The sequence below is a fragment of the Fundulus heteroclitus genome, unplaced genomic scaffold (assembly GCF_011125445.2).
Source record: "Fundulus heteroclitus isolate FHET01 unplaced genomic scaffold, MU-UCD_Fhet_4.1 scaffold_74, whole genome shotgun sequence".
In the NCBI taxonomy this organism is placed as follows: Eukaryota; Metazoa; Chordata; class Actinopteri; order Cyprinodontiformes; family Fundulidae; genus Fundulus; species Fundulus heteroclitus.
The window spans coordinates 1,263,138-1,281,677 of NW_023397186.1; the positions used below are offsets into that span (position 1 = coordinate 1,263,138).

Consider the following 18,540-nt stretch of genomic DNA (forward strand, 5'->3'; position numbering starts at 1 on the left):
CTTTTCCATTGAAAGTCCCAGGATTTAAAGCCCCAGACTTTGTATTATCCCGGTAAACGAAAGCCTGGGGCGTTTGGGTCTTTGTGTTTCCATTAGCTAGGGGCCATTTATGTAAAACATAAATGGGGGGGGGGGGGGGGGGTAGACTAGACTGATCTTAAGAGCTTTATGAGTATAATTTTTCTTTCCACGACGAGTTCAGCTAGGACAGTCTTTAAATACAGTATCGTGGACTTAAGTTCACAAAAAAAAATTCTTATGTAGGTAGAAGGCTATAAAGGCTATAAGCGCTGAGCAGTTCTCTCCTCTTTCTCTTCCACGGAAAGCGAGCATTCTCTGCGCACAAACACAGGCACACACATACACATTGTGGTGAAACAGTTTAAAATTAACTCAAAACGGCGAAAACATTCAGCCAAGATTTTCACATTTGATATCAGTTATGCGCAAATATCCCCCACTGTGTGGCCGAGTAATAAACTAAGCCGCAGCGACCGTAACACTGCAGTCTCCTTGCCGAGGCCCGCCTGTGAGTTCCGACAAATCCGAGCAGAATTTAAATTGGCTCATAATCCTGATGCACTGTCTGCACAGATGAAGTTTGGCGATGTACATTCTTGCCTATAATAATCTTAAAACAACTTTCTTTGATAAATTAAGGTTATAAAATAGATAGTTTTGTAATCTCCTTATTTTCTTACTGCTCCTTACTCCACCCTTCTTACTGGACGCAACACCGCCTCCTCAACAAGCCCCGAGAAAGCATAGAAATACTGGGTTGGCTGGGGGACCAAAGTCCCAGGACAGTAAAGCACTGTTAAAGTGAAATTAGTCGGGTAAATGTGTATGGAAATGCTACCCCTGATTTGCAAAGCCCCAGGCTCCTCAAAAGGCCCAGACTTTTGAGTGGCAATTAAAAAGGGGCTATTGATTCTGATCTTTTTTAGTCATTTGTTAACAAGTTGCTCCACCTGGGTTCAATTGTACACACCAAAAAAATTATCTTTTAAAAATGTTTTTAAAAATACTGTGAATCAGAATGTGTTTGTAAATGACATTATTAAATAGAACTCAAATACTCTTGATTTTTCAGAAAATCTAACCCCTTAAAAGTCCTTTTTACTAACCAGAAACACAAAAATGTTTATATTTTTTTAATCCCATATATGCAATTTTTAGTTTAAAAATGTGGCAAAAAGCTGATCTATTGCCGTTGAATATGTGCAAACTGGAAAAATCATCTATAAAAAGAGAGATACTCAGAGTTTACAGTATTAGGGAATGAAAAAATAAAAAATAAATTGTTGTGTATTAACAAAATGCATTTTGAAGGGCTATTAATGGTTGAAATCAATGCTGAAAGGACACAGATTGCTCTATGTGGTTTAAAAGATGTATGGAAAACCTAGAGAGAAATAAATAACTAAATTGCCAATTTCTCACAAAATACACAACATGGCTATGTTAATTTGCAAAACTAAAAACTGTGCTTATTGTACAGTGATGATTTGAGGCTTCATTTACAGAAATGTGCATGTAGACATTTTTAGATAATAGTGTGCAAATAGGCAGTAACAGTAAGGTGATTGTAACATATGACGGGCTTGTAACAGTGGGGGTGATTTTAAAGCGCTGGACTGCAAGGCTTGTTTCTTTCCAAATACTTATTCTCCATTAATGCCTGAAAATTGTCTTTAAGTTGCCATAGAACTGATTATTATTGATTATTTTAAAAGTCTTGACAACGTTTTAAATTTATGCCGTTTGTAGTTTATTTTATTTATCTTGACATTTTTGTACAAGTTTAGGGGGCAAAGTAAACCACTTGCCTTTTATTTTTGTTTTGTTTTTCATTTTGTTTTGTTCTTCTTGAGGTGTACTGTACCTCAGAGAATCATGGTGCCCCCTTTTTCAAACAGCAAAATGAATACGGTTTCACATTTTGAGAAATATAGCTCAGTGAATATACATATTCAGTCATCATTATATGAAGAAAGCTTCATTACCTTTTAATCTTTTTATATCATATTGTGTTGTAGTATTATCTTAAAAATGTTTGAGTATATTGACAGTCCACAGCAAAGATATTTCATGTTTTTATTGAATCAGAGGTGAACTGATCCTGGCCCTGCTTGACCACTCCTACAGGTGCTAAAAAAAGACAGCCAAGAGTTTGTGGCGCGGAGTTACTGGGACGTTTTGAGGCGAAGCGCCAGTCAAGTCCTCTTTTCTGACCTGGCGGAGGTACACAGACCCATTTGTCCCTTCATCCCTCCATTTGTCATCCTTCATTTTATATCTTAATGCACTACTCTTAATAAACATCCTTTTCTAATTTTCCCCGTTGGTTGAAAGCAATTTTGCTGCATCCTAGTTGACCTGAATAACCTTTAGAATAAAAGCCTCGCATTGTTTCCTTATCAAATCCTTTTTGATGAATTGTTCCTCCTCAGTAAACAAACCATCATGTTTCCACCCGATCCTCTCATACTGCTTTTTATGTGTTTCTGTGCCGTGTTGTAGCTTTGGTGTCAGATCACTCCCACTGCACTAAAATGTGACGTTTAAATTAATAACACAAAATGTTCAAGCGAATTGCAGATCACATTTCATTTGCATAATTATAGTATAGCATTATAGTATAGAATTGTGTGCTTGAATCACATTGGTTGTAGATCGTTGGAATTAAAAGTGAATAGTACAGTTAAAAAGTATGAATATTCATTATGAGGGCTTTCAGTATGAACAGTACTAAAGACTGTATAATGTTGTACTTAGAGACGAATCCTAAACTCAGCAGGATAGAGTGTTTTACGGGTTTAATCAAGTAAGTTATTTTTACGAAAAAAATACTTTTTTAAGTTGACACAAATGTATATATACTAGTCCTTTTCAAAACATTGAATTATTTCTTAAAAAATACTAAGAATAAAAAAAAGAAGAGTGTTGATTGATGATTTTGATGATTGCATCTTTATCTATCTATCTATCTATCTATCTATCTATCTATCTATCTATCTATCTATCTATCTATCTATCTATCTATCTATCTATCTATCTATCTATCTATCTATCTATCTATCTATCTATCGATATATTTATATAAATATCTATCGATATATATATATATATATATTGATATATTGATATATTGATATATATATTGATATATATATTGATATATATATATATATTGATATAGATATAGATATATACCGAAAATTCACAATTGTTCACAGCCTTGGTAAATATGTGTAGCTAGTTAGGAAATCATTTATCTTGAGTTTTAGCTGGATAATCACACATTTAATAATTTACTACAGCTCTGAATGTAGAAACAACTGCCTTATTTAAAGAGTATTTAAAGAGACACACGCCTGCCTTACCTGAGTGGCATGTTCTGTTGTCTTTTTCATTTTGAGGAGTAGCTAAAAGAGAGCAGGGAGTTGTTATTTAGACACTCTTTTTTGCAGCATAAATCAAAATGTGTTAGTGATATTTAGAAGGATTGTAAGAAGTGTCTCTGAAGTTAGTTTTTTTATCCAAAAGGAAAAAACAAATCTTAATTTATTTTAAAGCTTTTTCCACATCTGACCAGGGCTACCAACAAGTGTGGAGCGCATTGCATATATGACTGCTGTGTGTCTTATAGTTTTAACTTTGAGTTTGATTTCCAAGAACAAAAGGAGAAGGTGAGGATGTGTAATGATTAATAAGAGCTAGCACAGTGCTAACAGGTTAGCTGACTAATGACAGACTGGGCGCTGTGGTTAGCAGCGGAAGCCACCGTTGAGGTAATGACAGTGCAGCTCTCCAGGGCCGACCTTGTGTTTACACTGAGCAGTCTTTCATCTGCTGGGATGTAAGGTGGACAGGACAGACGAATCAGACAGAGGGTAAGGAGCTGTCAGCAAAACAAGGACATGTCAATCTTCTGATAATTAAACTGATACAGCTCTGTATTGTCAACATCTTATGCTACTCATCAGCCCAGTGGTTGAGTATTTTTGGTTGGAGGAGGGTTTTTATTGTTTGTTTGTTTAGCCACTTAACTAATTAATGGATCCGTTATGCTCCTAAACTTAATGGATGAGTCATTGTTGTATTTATACACACGAGACAGCTTTAAAGTTGACCTTTTGAAACTGTTTTTTGAGTCTATAAAAGATACCCAAGAGAACAATTTAGCAAACACAAGACAGTATTTCAGCACCAGCAAAGTGATTCTCAGGAGCTGCAAGCTGATGGATGGAAGGACTTAAGGTCTTTCTTATTCAAGACTTGGCTTTCGGATCCGATTCATCAGCTTCATATAATTTTTGGGATTTTAGGTTATGCAGCACTGTATGGATTCATGGTAAAAAAGTAAGAACACCTCTATCAATTATATTTGTTTAATGTATCCTTTTAAAATGTGTCAGATGTTAAGTGTACAAAACCAACATGTCCTTATAATAGAAGATAACTAAGTATTCCCTAAAAACCTTAGATCTGTACAAAAGGAACAGGGTGTATTTTCTTCTCCCACCAACAAATTTGAAATGTAAAACAAAAAAAAAAAGAAGAAGCTCAGAGTCACAACAAAAAGCAAGAAATGAAAGGGCTGTAACACATCTAGAGGAATCTGATCTGATAAGTGGAAAACCTGAGGGTAAAGAAAAACAGAAAGAGATCTAATCAGAGTCAACCAAACAAGGTGAGAGAGGCCAAAAGCAGATGACACAGGTCAGCAGACCGAACAAATGTCGAGGAACAAAGTGGGTGAGAAGAAAAGCGTTTCGGGAAGTACATTTAGGGGAAAAGAAAGAAACAAGGTTGTATTTAGAGAAAGATGTGTTTACTCAACGGATTAGTCACTATTATACCCCTTTGCTTTTGTCTGCAGAGGGAGGGACTGACTGACAGGCAGAGAAGGAGGGAGGATAAGAAAAAAAGCAAATTGCCTTGGTGTTTGTCAGGTGAGGAAGGCCCTGACAGATAGTATGGAGAGAAAGGAAATCAGAGTAATCAGAGCAATGGAGGAAAAGAGAGAGTACAACAGATAAAGGAAGGGGAGAAAATGGTGACAGCATGGGGAAAAATTGGGAGACAGTACTGAGAGTTGGAAGGGGGGAATATAGTGCCAACAAGAGCATTTTCACAATTTATCCTGTCACAATAAAAAATTGCAAAATGGAAACTTTTTCACAAATCGTCACTGACATCAAAATTCAATGTACTTTATGGGGCCTTTATTTGATAAAACTGCACAGCATGGTACATATAAAGGAAATAAAAAAATTTAAACTTTTTTTATTCTACTTGTGAAAATCTGAAAATTCTGGTATGTAGTTGTATTGAACCCCCTTTACTCTGACACCAATAAATAAAATATATATCTAATTCACTTATCGAAATACAGATTTTCTGTTTACATTTTCAGAAGTTAGTAAAAGAGAATTAATCATCCAAAAACAAGCTTTTTGCTGTACATGTGGCGGAAACTAATGCTCAACACCACCCTGACCTCAACAAATCCACCATGAAGCCTGGAGGTGGCAGTATCATGCTGTGGGGTTAGTTTTGTCTGCAGGCACATAGAAACAGTTTCTTGGAAGAAGACCTGGTAGTTTCAATAAACATAGAGCCAGGTCTACAACAGAATGCTTTAGATCCAAGCGTATTTGTGTATCACTATGACCAAGTAAAAGTCTGTCTCACTGAGAAGCTCTGGTAATTCTTGTAAAATTGCTACCAAGTGTTGCTTTAAATCAAGTCTGATTGATTTCTGTAAAGCAAAGGGGAAAATATACCACAAAAGACTTGCAGCTTTAAGTGCATCAAAAGTACAAACTCAAGGGGTCTGAATGGAATTTTAAATACCGGGTTAAATTTTTTTTTTCACTTTACAAATTTAACAGAAAATCCACGAGGCTGTGGTGTGACAAAATGTGAAAAAGTTCTACAGCTATGTTTACTATGCAAAGGTCGGCGGTTGTTTTCATGGCTAGAAGATGTGTCTGACTGATGTGACTGATGTGACTAAAGACCGACAATGAGCTCTTGCCCGTGAGCATTACTCACAGGTCGGGAGGGTGAGGATGAACGTTTAGCGTTTACATCGGTAATTACTGTTTTTACACTCGCCTTCCCGATCAAAGCCTCCCAAGCTCGCAAACACACATGCACAGGTGGACAAATAGTCACATGCATTGGCCAGGTGTTGGCTCGTGCCTTATGGGCGTGGTAACCATTACGTTGTCAGGAGGAGGAGGATGAGCTCACGCTGCTCTCGACACTCTTCCAGGAAAGACCAGCTTGTTATGATCAGTTTTAGTGAATAAGAGAATAAAAAAAATAAAAAATTAACCCGTGCAGTGAAAAAGCCCTCTGTGTGATCATCCGTATCAGCAGAATTAGACGATAAGTGATAAAATGATCTTTAATTTCCATCCAGTAATCTCGTTCTAAATTAAATTATCAAAACAGTGACTGAGTCTGTCACTCTCATGTCTCTGGGTTTGAACAATGTTTTTAAATACGCTGATGACAAATTGCTCGAAAAGAACAGAACAGCCAAGGTGACCAGAAATCAGTTTGTTGAGCTGAGTTCCTGGTTTAGATGTTTACAGCATATTGTTAATAGCGTACTCGTTTTAAGAGAAAAACAACAAGACAGTGAAGAAGAGGGAGGAGAGGCAGAGGCAGACCATCTGGTTGCTGTCTAGCTGTCTGCACAGCTTGTGTGTCATAAAGACTGTGGTAATGTGTCAGTTTAAAGATAAAAGAGCAAAAGTATTTTCCAATTTGTCGGTAATAACAGGCTTAATTAAACGAACATCCAGTAAAGTGACACCAGAAAAGCAAGTCAATGAAATCACCATATGTTTAGCTTGTGGTTACATACAGGAAGTCTTTGAAAAGAGAGACTGAAATAAATTGTGTGATAAAGTAGGGATGCATAAATATGTCGGCAAATTGTTCTCTTCAAAGCAGTGATCAGCATGTGCAGCAAAATCTACACACAAAGTGTATTGGTCTGTAAACACTTCAGCTCGTTCTTCCCTGCGTTGTCTTGAGTTTGAAGTAAAACGGAAATGAAAATAATCTTATGATCTCTTCATTTTGTCTTGCATTTTAAACTCTTACTTCTAAGAAGGATTCTGCCACACACTTGTCTTTCATGTTCGGTGTTCATTACATTAACTAGGCAAATTAAAACTGATGTTACAAAAATTAGCTCTGTAGTCTTCAAATGTTTCATTTTTATTTGTTATTATATTATTTGTATAAGCTTTGTAATGTAATTCTATTACAGATGTATCGAAATTGAATATTTATGAACCAGACCAATGCTTGGTATTAAGTCAGACAATCAAAACTGACGTTAAAAGCCAAATATAATACTGACACTTCAATTAAATCTAATGTGGTTTTTTTGCTAGCATTTCACCTGTCAAAGGTGGGAAATATCTCCATGTGACTAGGCCGCTCATATACCAGCTGAGTCCTTGACTTTTTGTTGTTCCAGTATGAAAGAGAATTTATTAACACCAAACAAGCACAACTAAAACTGTTTTCTTGTCTCATGTAAACTTTGTCATCTTGTTTGACTTGTCCTTCTTGTCCCATGTTGGACTTTAGGATTTTACTCTTGAGGTAGAACCACGAATTGCATCGTGGGGATGATATTTATGATGATGATGATGATGATGATGATGATGATGATGATGATGATGATGATGATGGAAATGGCATAAAACGCTCCTCTTAATTCGAATGACATGAGATTTTTCTTCAATCTGATGTCTTCGTACTTCTCAGCATGGCTGTGGGTTTGACTCCTAGGCTGGCTGGGTGGGGGCTTGGTGGGCGGCGAGACAGAAGTTGGGCTCTCTTTTTCCCCTGATGTTTAAAAGCGTAGTCACCTTATTCTATGGGTTCTTCATATTATTATACATGGAAATATCATGAATTGCATACCTCGTTTCCAAAAGGATTAGGAGTTGCCTTTGTCGTCTAGTTGAAAAGGATTAAGGAAGTGTTAATCTACAGATTACAGAGTAAGCAAACAAAAGTTACATCTTCAAGCCCCATTGGAAGGGTATCAAATGACCAGAATCACTCATGGAACACTCACTTCAAACGCTTGAGGGAGGAAGGAAGACAAAACTGAAAAGAAGGTAGCAACACCATCTGGGTTTCAAAGGTGACAGACCAGACCATCATCAGTTAATGGGAAAAAGGTGGAATCTGCTCAAATGTTTTCTGCATCTGTGCTTTGGTGGGTTTTGTGCGGTGCTGCTGGTTGGGGGTGTGATGTTCTGTCCACATGTTCGCCGTGTGACATTTGCAGAGAAATGCATGAAACCTGGTGGCTTCAATGTGTTTGTGCGTGTTTTATGACGTGGTTTTGGATTATTTTAAACTGTTTCGTTCAGAGGCCTTTTCAACATGATCTACCCGTTTAATGTGCCGACCTCCAGTCTGTCTCTACTCTTCTCTCAAACTCTGGCATGGCTCTGAATGTCGTTGTGTTTCATGTTCTCGTTCTGGCTGCTGTGTTCATCAGTCGGCGTCGGTCTGCTGCAGTAAAGCTCCTCACCAGTCTCGACTGCAGGAATCTGGATTTGATTATGCTGCTTTACAAAAAAATAAAAATAAATAAACAAAAAAAAACCCACAATGACGATTACTTTGAGTGATATTAAAAACAGATTAAACATTTTTTTTCCTGTTTTTAATTCAGTCATTGGGATACTTGTTTTTTTTTTTCTTCCAAATATTGAGTGCCTTGCTAAAGTATTCACACCTTTACGTACCACCAACTTCAATATATTTAATTTGGATTTTATGTGATAGTGCAAAGAAAAGGATGCACTTTCCAATTAAAAATCTGTCTCTATATGTATCCCCCCCCCACACACACCTCCTCATCCTATATCTCAAGATACCATTCTGTGCAACCAATTGCCTTCAGAAATCTCCTACTTAGTAAATGCTAGTCCAACTAGTAAATGAGAGTCCAAATTAGTTTATTCTTCAGCTGTTGTAGATGCAGTTGCTCTGTGGAGGCCTTAGAGGTTTCTTAGTGAGCATTAGTGAATAAACAGCATCATGGAGACCAAGGAACACAGCAGACAGCTCACGGTTAAAGTTGTGGAGAGGTTTAATGCAGGCTCAGGTTTAAAACCATATCAGATGTTTTCCACATCTCAGGCCAGACAAGAAGTCTTAATCCGAGGAGCAGCAAAGAGATTTCCTGGTACCTCAGGAGTAGCTTCAGAGACCCACAGCTCAGGTAGGAGAATCTGTTGGGACAACTATTTGTGGCACACTCCACAAGTACGGTCTTTAAGCAAGAGTGACAAGGGAAAAAAATGCCTCAAGGAGTCCCATTTGTGGTTTGCCACAAGCCATGCAAGAGGCACAGTAAACATGTAGAGGAAGCTGCACTGTCAGATGAGAACAAAATCATCTTTTTTTAGCCTTAGTCATGCAAAATGCTTCGTGGCTGGATTTAAAAAGTTTTAGTCTCTAGGTGTGCAAAGGTGCGACGCATGCATGCCACACCTTTCAGACACATTTTGCGGAAACAAGAGTAAACAAATTTAAAACTGCAGATTGTTTCCCACCCATTTCACTGTTACACACTTCTTTTTATACGGATGCGTCAGATAACATCTCAATAAAGCATTTTGAACTTTGTGCTTGTATCGCCACAAAATGTGAAAAGGTTCAAGGGTGTGAATACCTTGGAAGGCACTACGTTTTGCAGCCCAGACTGGTTTGTTTGACACCTTGATGGCTGTCAATGATTTAAACGTATAGCTGAGGTGAAAGTGTGTTTTTGTTTCCCCGGTGCATGCTATGCATACGCGCAGCAACATTCCAGTTCCTGCCCTCAGCTGTGCCCGAGTTAGATCCGTGATGGACTCACCCATCCACCGCTTTTTTCCTTAACCGGAATCCTTTCTGATCCGCCTTTCTTCCTTTCTCTCCTTTTAGCGCTCAGACGAGAGCATCACAATCGATACCACGATACTGGTCCATTTCTTTGGAAAGAAGGGAAAAGCAGAGCTCACCTTTGATGATTTCTACAGGTACCTGACAGCACCGACAAAAAGGGAAACGCCTCTTTTGGACTAGCTCACTGCCTGTTCCTTTCTGCTTGTCAGGTTTATGGATAACCTCCAGACTGAGGTGTTGGAAATCGAGTTTCTGACCTATTCCAAAGGAATGACCACAATTAGTGAGGAAGACTTTGCCAAAATCCTGCTGCGCTTTACCAACGTGGAGAACATCAGCGCCTACATGGAGAACGTCCGCCAGAGTATTCCTGATGAAAAGGTGCAACGCTTACAGAGACAAGAAGATCTGGAGAGCACTTAGTTATTCTTTTCTGCATATCATTAGACACATTTCCTTCTCCTTCTGTATTGGTGCTTCTGCCTCCCAGGCATTCGCGCAGCCTGTAATTTCCCACTGTGGTATCTGCCTAGGGCTGTTGATGCTCTCAACACTTCAGCGCTCCTTCCCTTCACTTGACCTCACACAAAGACCCACACAAACACACATTTAACGGCACTTCTGGCCACATGTGATTGTTTGTCTGCCCGTGTATCTGTCTATCAAGCTAGGCTTCGCTGGCTATACTTTGGCTCATCTTCCTTGTGTCGATTTGCAACCCAACTCTATTTCTGTCCCTCCTCTGTTTCATGCTGTGGAAGAAGCAGGAGGTTTGTTTCTGCCTCATAAAAAACACAACCTGCAGTCACAATCTGTCACTTGTTTCCTTTCTACTTTTGTACTGTTTTTTACCGTCGTCTTGTCCTTGACTGCATCGGTTCATGTAATCCCATTTTGTCGTGTTTTTCTGTGTTTTTAGACTTTTAATTTAGAATTTATCTTATTAAATGAGCAACTGTTTTGGCTTTAATTAACAGCACAAAGCATGTGATGCAGCCCTTATGAACTTTAATTTTGTTCACAAGTCTGAGATGTTTATTTTATGAGATTCCTCGTCCTTGTTTTGGAGAACAGTGTCCACGTCTGCCTTGTTTTCATTTTCACTTCTGTTCAAAATAAAAGCAGTGTGTTAAAAAGGCGAGTAAGTAAAGCTTAAAATCCTTACGCCAGACTTAATTTCCAGACATGATAGCACATTGGCAACGATACACGTTCTTTTGCAAATCAAAACATCAAATGAAGAAGAATTTATCAGATTTACTATTCTACAGAAAGCAAAGAAATTTGTTATTGAACAGACTTAATTTATTGCCATATCAACCAATCAAAGCGCTTTACACTAGAGGCACATTCACCCAGTCACACTCATTCTGACACCGATACGCAGGTCGATAGGCAAATAAGTGCCTTGCTCAGGGAACATAAACATGTGATTAGAGGAATCTGGAATAAAACCAACAACTTTCGGGTTGCAAGACTACTACTCTTCCCGCTGAGCAGCAGTTGCCCATTAAGCTTTAAAAAAAAAAAATACTAATGTTTGTACAAACTCAAACATTGACTGTATAATCTGGAAAGGCTTGAGACGTTAGCTTTCCTGTAAATCCTTGAACTATTTAGTTGTATATAAGCCTGTCACGATAGCAGATTTTGCTGGACGATACATATTTCTAATTTAGATTAAAATTTGATGATTGATTTATTGATTATCGCGACAGGCCTCGTAGTATAACCCTTGTTTCTGACAACTGAATCACAATCGTCGGCCAGGATGCTCCCATCCAACAGAATCCAATTGTTTTGCATCACAAAAGCATATTTAGTGTAACCTGAATTTTTTTTTATCGGATTGGGCTGGCCGCTTCACAATAGTAATCTTGTTGGTCCGGAATCAAGATGCTGCTCATTTATTGGTGTGTTTTGGGTTGTTTTCTTCTTGAGACGCCCATTTGAAGAGCGTTTCCTCTTCAGTGTTCGGCAGCAGGTTCTTTTCAAGTAAAACAAGGTGTTCAAACTGATCATTTGCTGCCTTCATCCTTAAACAGGGACATCATTTGACACCTGTTTTTCCTCGAACTTATCACCGCACTGCTATTATTTTAAACATACTCCTTACAATTAAGGATTCACTTACATCAGCTCCATGCATGTCTGAACTGTTGGGTCTGTTCGTTTTCTATAAGTAAACTACACTATTTGCGACTTATTAATATTATTGTCCGTGACTGGTCTTGATAGTGATGTTGGCTAGCTTTTATTTTAAACACAACTTTATCTGTAACATACAGTCACAATGCATCTCAATTAAAATTGTTGCTTCTTACCTTATCAGTTATGAAACAATTGAATTACGCAGTTATTTGTTTTAGCATTTAAATATGAAAACCTTTCATAAATTACATTTTTGTCATGAATCTGACCTTTTCTTAAAATCTGATGGTAAATGACCAATACCACGGCCTTTCATTTCAGTTTATTTCATTTTCATACAGGACGCGTGGATGCATGTCAAGGAATGCTGCGTGCACTCGACCAATCTTCCTGACAAAGTCTGCAACAATTAGAACCATTCATTATTCCTCAAATTTAAAGTGTCTTGCTCAGGATAATGAATCTCTTCATTACTTCCCCTTCAGTCCCACATCTGACACGTTCTCACTTAGTTCCTCTCTGTTTTTCAGGGAATCACCTTCGATGAGTTTCGCTCATTCTTCCAGTTTCTCAACAACCTCGAAGACTTTGCCATCGCCATGCAGATGTACAACTTTGCTTCACGCTCCATCGGACAAGGTAGTAAAAACCTGATTAGAGCTAAATGTTGCTTCTATATTGTTGTTTTGTGCGAAAGTAAAAAACTCTTCATGTTTCCCGTCTAGATGAATTTGCGAGAGCTGTGTATGTGGCCACGGGGCTCAAGTTGACACGTCACCTTGTACACACCATCTTCAAGATCTTTGACGTTGACCATGATGACCAGCTATCCTACAAGGAGTTCATTGGCATCATGAAGGACAGGCTTCACAGGGGAGGCAGGGTAAGGAGCATGCAGCTTCGTGGGAAAACGGACTCACTTACAGAAAGAACACATCTCCTTGTTAAACATATTAGGGGCTAGCGCAAGAAAACAAATGTAGACGTTTGAGTTTTATGGTCTCATTTCTAAATAAAAAACACAACATTCCTTCACAGAAAAGTAGGAGGTGAGCTTTAAAACTACTCAGGCAGTTTGGGATTAGTATTCATTGTCTTTATTTTTGCATTGTACACTGATCTGAGCCATTTAATCAGGCTAAAACTCTCTCGGGATCTAAAAGCATTGATTAGATCATCGCTGAAGCTACACTGCCATCAAGTGGTGTTTTTTTCTAACTACAACAGTTCAAAGTCATTCCGAGGAGTTATTCAGACCAATAAAAGTATAAGTTGCCTGTTAAGCGGTAAAACTGGATATTGATCTTTGTCCTTGCTCGGCCTCACTGTCTTGGGTTTTTTAACATATCCTCCCTGTGTATTTTCTCTCCCTTTTTCCCAGTGCTGTGCTTCGATACTGAATTGTCTTTCTTGTGTCAAACGTAATTTCCTTGGTCTCATCTCTTTTTTTAAGTTACTTCTTTCATTTTCCTTGCCTCCTGTGTCCTTTTTTTGTTGACCACGATGGCCTCTACGGACATCTCAGGGCTATAAGTCGGTGGAGCGAGCCTCCTCCTTTAGATCATGTCTGAAGAAGGAGCTGGCCAGCAGATAAGTACCACTAACAACTACAAACATAATCAAAAGATATTCAAGATAATCCAAATGTATTTATTGAATAAGGATTGAATAAGGATGAATAAGGATTTATTTATTTATTTGTTTTGTTTTTTTTTTTGCTGAAATTGGGTTAAATATAATGTATGTTTAATGATAGAAGCAGCTTTACATGTTGAATCCAGTGTTTGGATTTTATCGGTGGAGTTGAAAAATGTTATACTAACTTGTTTTTTTTTTGTGCACCAGGTGAAGGGCAAACACTATGCCTCCTTTTCCCGCTGCATGGGGACTGGGGCCCGGAGACAAGTGTACCAGCTATGGAGGAAGTACAAGGAGAAGCCTTAGAGGATGTAATAAATCTAAGCTCAGAGTTTTGATTCATCAGCAACCTGGTTGAGCAGATCGGCACTTTCAGAACCAGATATAATCACGAGCATGACTGCATTCATAGGTGTTTTTGTTAAGAAAATGAGCAAAGTCATCTCTGACTTTCATTGTTTTTTTTCCCCTTACATCAATTTTCCTCACATAGAAATGTAATGACAATAAACATGACATGCATTCAAATTTTTGCTGTTTTCAAATTAAAATTATTTTTTCAAATTTCTGCACCTTACTTTAGTGACATTGCAACTTGCTTATATTGCTAATTTCACAACAATCAAATATTGTATTTATACTTAACAGCCAGTACAACTGGCAATTAACTTAAAGAGCACAATAATGAATAAACAAGGTATATTGTGACCATTGTAATAAGCATGTAAAATTTAACATTTGAAATTAACATCTCAAATGTTTACAGGACTAACAATGAAGAAGTAAGTAACTGTATTTCTAATGTTTTTTTATCTGTTTCCTGTATAATAATTTTCCGTTATAATAAATAATTGTTCAATCTTTTGTTTTCCTTTAAGGGTTTAGTTGGACTTGTAGTATGCTGGGTTTTGACAGGTGCCTTCTGAACATTCCTCTTTTCATCTGAAAATTATCTTTAAAAAAAAAAACGTAAACTTATGGAGTAGTAATTTTCACTATTGTGTTATTTTCTTTTTCCATCTCCTTTTGTATATTCCCTGGAAAGCTACCAAATAACTGTACTGGACGGAATGATAATGATTCTCACATTGGCAATAGCCATGTATTTGTCTGACTCGTGGATTTTGGTGAATTAATTTTCACGCATGAATAAAGGTTTTGACGAGAACGTTCAGAGTTGGGGTTGTTTACTGGGCTTGTCCAAAGAAACGGTTCATTGGGTGCTCGGAAACTACCGGAGTTTTGACAATTGAAAAACTTCACAGGTTTCAAACAAGAGTAGAAAATACACAGAGGAAACCCACTTTGGTAAGTTTACAGCTCTGGCACGAGAAAATTAAAGGCTAGAATCAAACAAGTTCATCCAGTATTTGAAAGGGACATTTGCTAATTTTATCTAGTTAGCAAGCTAATGCTGCCTTAAATAAAATACATATATGAGATAGCGTATTGTAGTTTGTCAAGTAATGTGTTCTTGAGTTAGTGGTTTTTTTTGTTGTTGCAATTTAACAAGCCATTGAAAGAAGGTGGGAACATTTAAATGCTGTTAAACGAGATGTTTTAGTTAGAAATGTATACTTTTATGAATTTGTTTTTTTATGTAAATGCACTGTAGACAACAGTAAAAGTAAGATGGCTGTTCTGCGGAATTGTGCTAAGACAGTTTCTGAACCTCCTTGAAATTTGTACTTTATTGTACAGCCAAGGGAAACACCAGCCAGCGTTAAAAGACCCGCACTGGGTCGGATGGCCCTTCACACATTACCTGTCACCTGAACACACTCAACTTGGAATCAAATTTACCCAAAAAGAAAACAAAGAAACTGCCCTGTGGATACCTGACAGATAACTCCCCCACCTCTCAAACTCCACTGGCCTAGAGGAATCTGCGAACCCTGAAACTGGTGATAGAGTAACTTCTCGGCCACGTTTTAGTCAGAATAAGCATGTGACACTGTCTAAGATTTCAGTGCTGCATACAACAAACTGAGATTGGCATTTTATTTATTGTTGAATGTACAGTATGTTGAAATGTATTATTAGCTAATTGCTTTGTTTCAGGATTTTTCAACATAAAGACTCCCAATTTAGAATTTCAGGACAGTCACTGAAACCTAAGAAAAGCATAAGAAAATGCATCCATCCATCCAGCCATCCATCCATTTTCTACCACGTCTATCCCTTGTGGTGTTGCGAGGGGTGCTGGTGCCTATCCCCAGCTGTCAATGAGCGAGAGAGGTCGCAAATAAGAAAGTGCAGTCTTTAACAAATAATCCTAAAATTAAAAAAATATGAAAATGAACAAGGTGAGATTTGCTTTTAGGACAAAGCAGCTGAAAGAGTTGAGGTGAGCTGGAAAAGCAAAGAAGAGTTTGTCAGTTTTACCACTGATCAAAAAGCTGTGGAGGAAACACTAAAGGTAAATTGTTTGGACGAAAAAACTGGATTTAACAAAGTTTCTGATACCTTTAATTAAATATCATCAATTCATTTAGTAAAAGAGATGCTTAAACATATGTTTTGCACAAAGCTATTAAAGTTATGCAGGTATCTGTGTAAACAGCATACCAAATTGTGAAAAATGAATTTCATCATGATACAAATGCATGTCAGAAAGCATTTATATGTAGCACCCCTGTGACCCTGACACTAATATTAATATATGGAGTGTTCAAGACTATAATTATTATGTAAAAAAGACAAAAGTATAGCTGTTAGGGTGTCTTATCAACATCTAGATGGAAACTGGGGTTACAGCAGGGTCTTAGAGGACACGTTAACAGAAAAGCACAAGATGTTTGAAATATTTTTTTATATTTTAAAGAATTGACAGATAATCATAATTATTTGTTAACGAGCAGTTTTTAACTATCACAATTTTCGTTGTAGCCTATCAGGGACTGTCAGGCAGCAATGAAGGTTCTGGGCAATGTCAGAAAATGTTTAATTATATTTAGTTCACTTTTAAAGATACACTACAAGCTTTGGTGTGTTCACAAGTGATAAAAGTTGTGGTGTGACCTTAAATTGGCATAGAATACTTCTGTCAGGGCTTGAGTTGTTTAGGTGATGAAATGTATGGGCTGAACTCATTGCAAAATAGTTACTCAATAAACCTGAAAAAACCTGAAAGAACTGAAATAACCTGTAACATATATAAAATAATTCAATGTGTGTGTTCAGCAAAATCCTTCCATGAAATTTGGAATTTCGTACTGCTCACATTACTATATGTACTTACTTTATTCAAAATAAATACATAAATAATACCCCCTGCAAAAAAAATAAATAAAAAAAAAATAAGACAAAAACACTTTTCTTTTTAATAATCTATTGAGATACATCCATCACAGTACAGTTACGTGACAGAATGGTTTTAAAGTTAAACAAGCCAAGTACAGTTTGTGGTCAAAACTTTATTTTTATAGAGTCCCGTTCAGAACGTAAATTTCCATTTATTTATGACGTGAAAGTGATATTTTCAAGGGGAGAAGAGGAGGGAAAAGGTAAACGAGACACACTTTTGCTCTAACCATGGTCATACAAATATAAGTATTTTATTGGTGTTAATGTTTGATTTCAAGAACTAAACTCTCGCTGCTCCGCGGGGACGCAGGGCGTTTAGCCCTCGGGGTATGAGCGGAACGCCACTCTGTTTTACCCTGTTGTACCCGAAACATTAAAAACGACGTACTGCATAAATAAATAAATAAATAAATACATTCACTGATGTGGCTGCTTATTTGTTACATTTTAACACCCTTGGATCTATGTCATCGCAGTTATTAGTCTACAAAGTTAAAGTGCGGTTTGAAGAAAGGAACCAGGCCGTGTACACGGGAGGCTCATTGATTGGTCGATCAGAACTCTTGCAAGGCATTCTGGGTATTTATAAATCAAAAAACGACTTAAAACTAAGTTACAAAAACGTTTTAAACTTGGGAGTGTGGTGATGTTGGTCTTGTGAGATGTATTAGTATTATTTACTGGCTTTGCTGAGTAGTTGTGGTAATGTGTCGGCACCCTTACTGAGATTGCTACTCTTGGACATGACCTTCTGTCTTGTTCCGCTTTTTAATTCAAGACTATACTTTCAGGGATCATTTCTATAGTTTCTGACTTGAGAAATGTGTTTCTAACTTGTATGGTCTCGCTAACCACGATGATGAGTCGTGATACTCTCTTCTGAGCGTGAAGCGGATAGCAAGTAACGATTCAGTTCGTACGCTTCCTATCATTGATGATCGTTCTTTACCCCGTTACGGAGTAATGAGGAAGGGAGTATGATCAGAGTGGTTTCCGAAAATGTTCAAAATAAGATATATAATAGAGAAAATGTACCGTTCCAAATACTTAAAACATTGTACTGTAAGTACTATATGAACAACGTTCTTCAACGGTAGTTCCATGACGTGACATGTTGTTGATGAATGTTAGAATTGTAAAGAGAAATAAGAAATTAGTTAATCTTTATTGATCTCACAACGGAGAAATTCACTTATCACGCCAGTTCAATAGTCAGGAATAGGAAAAGTTGCATCAGTTATATACAGTCTATCTTCCTATATACAGTGGATCAAACAGAAAATGATAAAAAAAAAATAAGAATAGAAATACAAAAGAAATCGGAGTAGGCAGATGATGCCATGTGTACTTCCCGGTTATATATACACACACACACACGTATATTATATATATATACACACATAATATATATATATATATATATATATATATATATATATATATATATCAAAAAGTTAATTCAGGCTCCACAAAGCATCTTTGCAAACAGAACTTTGA

The 18,540-nt window shown here is 37.3% G+C and overlaps 1 protein-coding gene and 1 non-coding gene across 8 annotated transcripts in view; both read left to right on the plus strand.

Moving 5' to 3' along the window:
- Nucleotides 1–14,905, plus strand: part of micu3a (mitochondrial calcium uptake family, member 3a) — a gene marked incomplete in the record, with an annotated part of 39,116 nt that extends 24,211 nt beyond the window's left edge. The window contains 9 exon segments of one of the 7 annotated variants that reach the window (XM_036134103.1): nt 2,149–2,244; nt 7,624–7,638; nt 9,988–10,082; nt 10,158–10,329; nt 10,710–10,718; nt 12,630–12,738; nt 12,825–12,982; nt 13,625–13,689; nt 13,942–14,905. In XM_036134103.1, the coding sequence (XP_035989996.1) occupies nt 2,149–2,244; nt 7,624–7,638; nt 9,988–10,082; nt 10,158–10,329; nt 10,710–10,718; nt 12,630–12,738; nt 12,825–12,982; nt 13,625–13,689; nt 13,942–13,948 (726 nt within the window). 7 annotated transcript variants of the gene reach the window in all.
- Nucleotides 14,906–17,818: 2,913 nt separating this feature from the next.
- Nucleotides 17,819–18,034, plus strand: LOC118561857. The gene has a single exon (XR_004930309.1). It is a non-coding gene; the product is annotated as a small nucleolar RNA U3 (small nucleolar RNA).
- Nucleotides 18,035–18,540: the final 506 nt, after the last annotated feature.